The sequence below is a fragment of the Propithecus coquereli genome, unplaced genomic scaffold (genome assembly GCF_000956105.1).
Source record: "Propithecus coquereli isolate 6110/MARCELLA unplaced genomic scaffold, Pcoq_1.0 Scaffold970, whole genome shotgun sequence".
In the NCBI taxonomy this organism is placed as follows: Eukaryota; Metazoa; Chordata; class Mammalia; order Primates; family Indriidae; genus Propithecus; species Propithecus coquereli.
In genome coordinates, this window is record NW_012156063.1 from 34,823 (window position 1) to 40,121 (window position 5,299).

The 5,299-nt window shown below is 54.0% G+C and overlaps 1 protein-coding gene across 1 annotated transcript in view; it reads left to right on the top strand.

The window, feature by feature from the left end:
* Nucleotides 1-3,831, top strand: part of LOC105827124 (ras-GEF domain-containing family member 1C) — a 33,822-nt gene extending 29,991 nt beyond the window's left edge. The window contains exons 10-11 of the mRNA XM_012665145.1: nucleotides 3,286-3,358; nucleotides 3,807-3,831. Of these exons, the coding sequence (XP_012520599.1) occupies nucleotides 3,286-3,358; nucleotides 3,807-3,831 (98 nt within the window). The remainder of the gene's footprint in view (nucleotides 1-3,285; nucleotides 3,359-3,806) is intronic.
* The last annotated feature ends 1,468 nt before the right edge of the window (nucleotides 3,832-5,299 follow it).

A 5,299-nucleotide genomic window follows, 5' to 3' on the forward strand; every position in this document is an offset into this window, starting at 1 on the left:
ACTACAGGCATGTGCCACCATGCCCGGCTAATTTTTTGTATGTATTTTTAGTTGTCCAGCTAATTTCTTTCTATTTTTAGTAGAGACAGGGTCTCACTGTTGCTCAGGCTGGTCTCAAACTGCTGAGCTCAAACAATCCGCCCGCTCGGCCTCCCAAAGTGCTAGAATTACAGGCATGAACCACCGTGCCGGGCCGTAAAGAACTTTTTGACAAAAAAAGAGAAGACACAACTAATACAATAGTCCTCCCTTAACCAGTGTCACTTTCCATGATTTTAGTTACCTGTGGTCAACCATGGTCCAAAAATATTAAATGGAAAATTCCAGAAATGACTCATAAGTTTTGTTGTGGTTTTTTGAGACAGTGTTTCACTCTGTTGCCCGGGCTAGAGTACAGTGGCGTCATCATAGCTCACAGCAACCTCAAACTCCTGGGCTCAAGCGATCCTCCTGCCTCAGCCTCCCCAGTAGCTGGGTCTGCAGGCACGTGCCACCACGCCTGGCTAATTACAACTCTTAGTTTCAAATTGCACAGCATTCTGAATAGCAGGATGAAATCTCACGTCACTCTGCTCTGTCCCACCCAGGACATGAATCGTCCCTTTATCCAGCACCTCCACACTGATACACCCCTCCCACTAGTCACTTAGCGGCTGTCTTGGTCGTCAGATCAACTGGCTCAGTACTGCAGTGCTTGTGTTCAAGTAACTCTTATTTTACTTAACGATGGCCCCAAAGCACAAGAGTAGTGATGCTGGCAATTTAGATATGCCAAAGAGAAGCTGTAAAGTCCTTCCTTTGAGTAAAAAGGTGAAAATCCTCAAGGAAAGAAAAAAAAATCATGTGGAGATTATTAAGATCTATGATAAGAACGAATTATCCATGAAATTGTGAAGAAGGAAAAAAATTCATGCTGGTTTTGCTGCTGCACCTCAAACTGCAAAAGATAAGTTCTTAGTTAGGATGGGAATGGCATTAAAAGCCAGTGTATACGGGGTTCGGTACCATCCGCCGTTTGAGGCGTCCACTGGGGGTCTAGGGATGTATCCCCTGCAGAAGAGAGGAACCTTCTGTGTCCGGAACGAAACAAGAGATATCACTAAAAACTCTGCAGACATCAAAAAGATAACGAGGGAATGCTACAAACAACTCTACACACATAAATTTGACAATTTAGATGAAATGAAGCAATTCCTCAAAAAATACAAACCACTACAATTTGACATAAAATAGATAATTTAAATAGCCCTATACCTTATTAAAGAAATTGAATTTGTAATTTTAAAACTCCCAAAGATGAACTTTGAAAACTCCAGGCCCAGATGTTTACACTGGAAACTTCTACCACATTTAAAGAATTAACGCCAATTCTTTACAATCTCTTCCAGAAAGTGGAAGAGGAGGGAACTTTTCAATTTATTTTATGAAGCCAGTTGTCTCAGTCAGTTTGAGCCACCATAACAAAATACCTTAGACTGAGTAATTACAAAAAACAGAAATTTGTTTCTCACAGTTCTGGAGGTCAGAAGTCCGAGATCAAGGCATCAGCAGATCTGGTGTCCGGTGAGGGCTGCTTTCCGCTTCCAAAATGGAGCCTTCGTGCTGTGTCCTCCCATGGGGGAAGGGACAAATGCTACGTTCTTATGTGACAGAAAAAGCAAAAAAAGGGCCAAACTTGCTCCCTCCAGCCCTTTTATAAGGATACTAATTCCATCCGTGAGGGTGGGACCCTCATAACCTAATCACCTCCGAAAGGCCCCACTTCTTAATATTGTTGCATTGGGAACCAAGTTTCAACAGGAATTTTGGAGAGGACAAAACCATTCAAACCATAGCACCAGTTTGCCCGGAAACTAAAACCAAAGACTGAAAAAAAAAAAAAAAGAAAAAATACAATACATACGTGTAAATAAAACATATACAGGACATACGGGACGTGTACACTAAAAACTACATGATGTCGATGAAAGAAGTCAAAGAAGATCTAAATAAATGAGAGACCTGGCGTTCGTGAACTGGAAAACCAACTGAGCCGATGTCCGTTCTCCTCCCAGAGCTTAATAAGTACAGGTTTAATGTAATTCCCATCAAAATCCCAGCAAGACGTTTTATGAGATGGAGACAGGATGATCCTAAAATTTGTATGGAAAGGCAAAGAACCAGAACGGCTGAAGCAATTTGGAAAAGAGCGTTGGTGGGAGGAGTCAGTCTACCCGCTGGTACGGCTGATACTACACAGCGCAGCGATCCAGACGGGGCAGCACTGGCGGGGGGGATGACACGTGGTCACTGGGACAGCACAGGGGACCCAGAGAGGGACCCACACAAATACGCCCGGTGACTTTCCACCAAAGTGCCTCAGCGATTTAATGGAGGGAAGATGGCCTTTCCACAAAGGGTGCTGGCGCGTCGGGACATCCACAGACTGAAAAGTAAGCCCGACACAGGTCTCACACCTCATACAGATAATTAACACAAAGTGGATCACAGACTCAAGTGTAAAATGTCAACCTATACAACCTTTAGGGAGGAAAAGCAGAGAAAATCTATAGGATATACAGCTAGACAAAGAGTTTCTTGTAACAGTAAATAAGCAACTATCGTATGACCCCACAACTGCACGCGTATTTATTTATTCCAGAGAAGTGAATACTCACGTTCACACGAAAACCCAAACCTGCACACCAGTGTTTATAGCAGCTTTTTTGGTTATGGCCGAAGACTAGAAACAACCCCGTCCTTCAGCGGGTGAACGATTAGCCAAACCGTGGCGCAGCCATCCCGCGTACCGTTCGACTGCGGATACCTGCCCCGGCGTGGCTGGAGCGCCGGAGTTGCTCGACTGAGCAAAGCCAATCCCAAAAGGTTGCATTTATACAACTTCCTTAAATTCATCAGATATAGAATGGGGAACAGATTGGTGGTTGCCAGGGCTTCAGAAAGGGGCGGGGCTGGGAGGGGAGTGGGCACGTCTATAAAAGGGCGACAGGAGGGCGGTGAGGCTGGCGGTGGTCCTTGGCGGGGATGGAAATACTCGGCTTCGGGCCTGCGGCGGTGAGAGGCTCCTGGCTGCAACCCACGCTGGTCTCGCTGGCGGTTACCACTGGGGAGACGGGGCGAAGGTCCACAGGGTCTCTGTGCTGTTCCTTGCGACCGCACATGCATCCAGAATTATCTCCAAATGAAGAGTGTAAACTAAGTACGGAAAGCAGGTCAGGCCCTGGGTGTAGAACAGATCATCATCATCAACCGTAACCGCATAATTTCACTCTGTTTTCTCTCCAGGTCTTTATCTGGCTTCTTACGAAAGCGAGAGCCCAGAGAACCAAACAGAAAAGGAGAGGTGGAAATCTCTAAGGTGAGTCTTGGCGCCAAGACAGGGTCCGGGGCCGCGTGGGGCAGGACAGGGCTGAGGCGCTTCCGAGAGACCCGCCTCATCAGCCTCCTGGGAGCCTGGCCAGCCCGTGGCGCGGGGGCAGGACCAAGCCAAGGTCGCGAGGGTGGGGTGGAACTCGAGTGCGGGGCGGGGAGAGGAGCCTGAGCCCCGGCCCCACAGCAGAGGCCTCCGTGGGCGTCGGAATGCACGTCCCAGGGCCGGGGATGCCCAGTGCCAGTTCAATGCCACAGTGAGACACACACACCTGCTCGTTCCGCTGTTGACACAGCCACGGGGAGGCTGGCAGTGTGCCCTGGCGGTGGGTTCCGAGGGTGAGCCGCGGGGGTCCGGGGCAGGCCAGGCAGGAGAGCAGCGGTGCAGGGCAGCGAGCGCCAGGCGCTCCCCGCTCCCCCAATGCCTCGATCTGCAGATCGTCTGTTCTGGGGAAGACCTGAGAGGCGCCGAGCTGAGGGGCGGAAGACATGGAGGCGGCAGAAGCCGGCGGCAGCCCTGCCCAGACGGCCGTGGGCAGAGGCAGAGGCAGAGCCTCGCAGCTTCGCAAACCTCCGCTCCGTGGCCAACACCTGCCACGGTGGCCACGTGGGCACAGGAGACCTTTTGTGGGACCTCAGCCCTGGCAGGGCCCAGGGCGTCCAGATACCTCGGGGACACCCTGCCTTCAGGACCGTGGGGTCACGTTGCTGGTCCGTCTGTCCGTCCTTGGTGAGGACACGGCACTGCCCCCAGGGCCAGGCAGCTGCAGCCTCGTCCTCTCACTGAGCGACGTGTGCTTCTCTGGCCGACACCCACCGTCCGTCACCAGGTGGCTCGGAGCCTCTGCGAGGGCAGCGGGCATCAGCGTGACGTGAGACCCGTCTGTGCCCGCTCTGAGCCGCCCGCGGCCCTGCAGTTCTGCCGGTGCACCCGTTCCCCGCCCTCCCGGGGGCTTGTTTCTGCGGCCCGAGCGCCCCCCGCTTCTGGATCCTGCTGGTATCGGGGATGGCTTTCTGGTGACAGCCACGAAACAGAGGCCAGGACAAAGCGGACCCGCGGGCCGACGTGTGTGCGTGACAGTCCTGCCGCCCGTTCCCTGCAGACACTAGAGTCGCTGTAAACACACATTCGCGCATCTGGCACATCGTGTCCATGCGGGCCCCTGAGCCCAGGGTCCGAGGTGAGCTGCGGCTGGAATGCTGGGCCGGTTCTCAGCTCCGCCCCGGGAATGCCGTGGCCACGGTCTGGGTGGCCCCACCCTGCCCCAGACCCCGCGTCGCGCCAGCAGAGCGTGCTACTTAGCAGGTGCTGAGTGGGCCTTGGTGAGCAGATGCCGGCAGCCCTGCCCGCGCCAAGCGCCCCTGTGCGGAGCGTGAGTGACGGAGCTAATTCGGGTCCCTTGGCCACCAGGAGGCCCCTCCTGTGGCCCCACCCTGCCCCTCGTGAACTGAGCCAGGGAGCAAACCAGCTGGGGAGCAGTGCGACTCCACCCGGCACGTGACGAGGGCACCTAGCCAGGAGGTCAGGGAGGGCGCTGTGCACCCCTCCCCTGGGCAGGGCCTGCTGGGTGGGAATAGGGTGGGGAGGGGGCACTGGGGGGCACTGAGCCAGCCTGGCTGGCTTCTGTCCTGGACTTGGGTCCCAGCAGCCCCAGCCCCGGATGCCTTACCCAACTCAGGGAATTCTGCCTGGTGACATCCGCACCTCAGCAAGGCCCCAGGAGTGCCCAGCAGCTGGCAGAGGCAAAGGCATGGTGCCCGTGAGGGTCAGGTGGGGTCTGCTTGCACCCAGGCCACCCCCTTCCGTCTGAGACCTGCGTCTCCTCACACCTCATCGTACTCCCGATGGGGGCCTGGGCCTTGGGCCAAACCTGAGGAGTCTTGAGGGTCAGGAGCTGGCTGGGGCCCCTCCTCACCCCCATCCCTACCC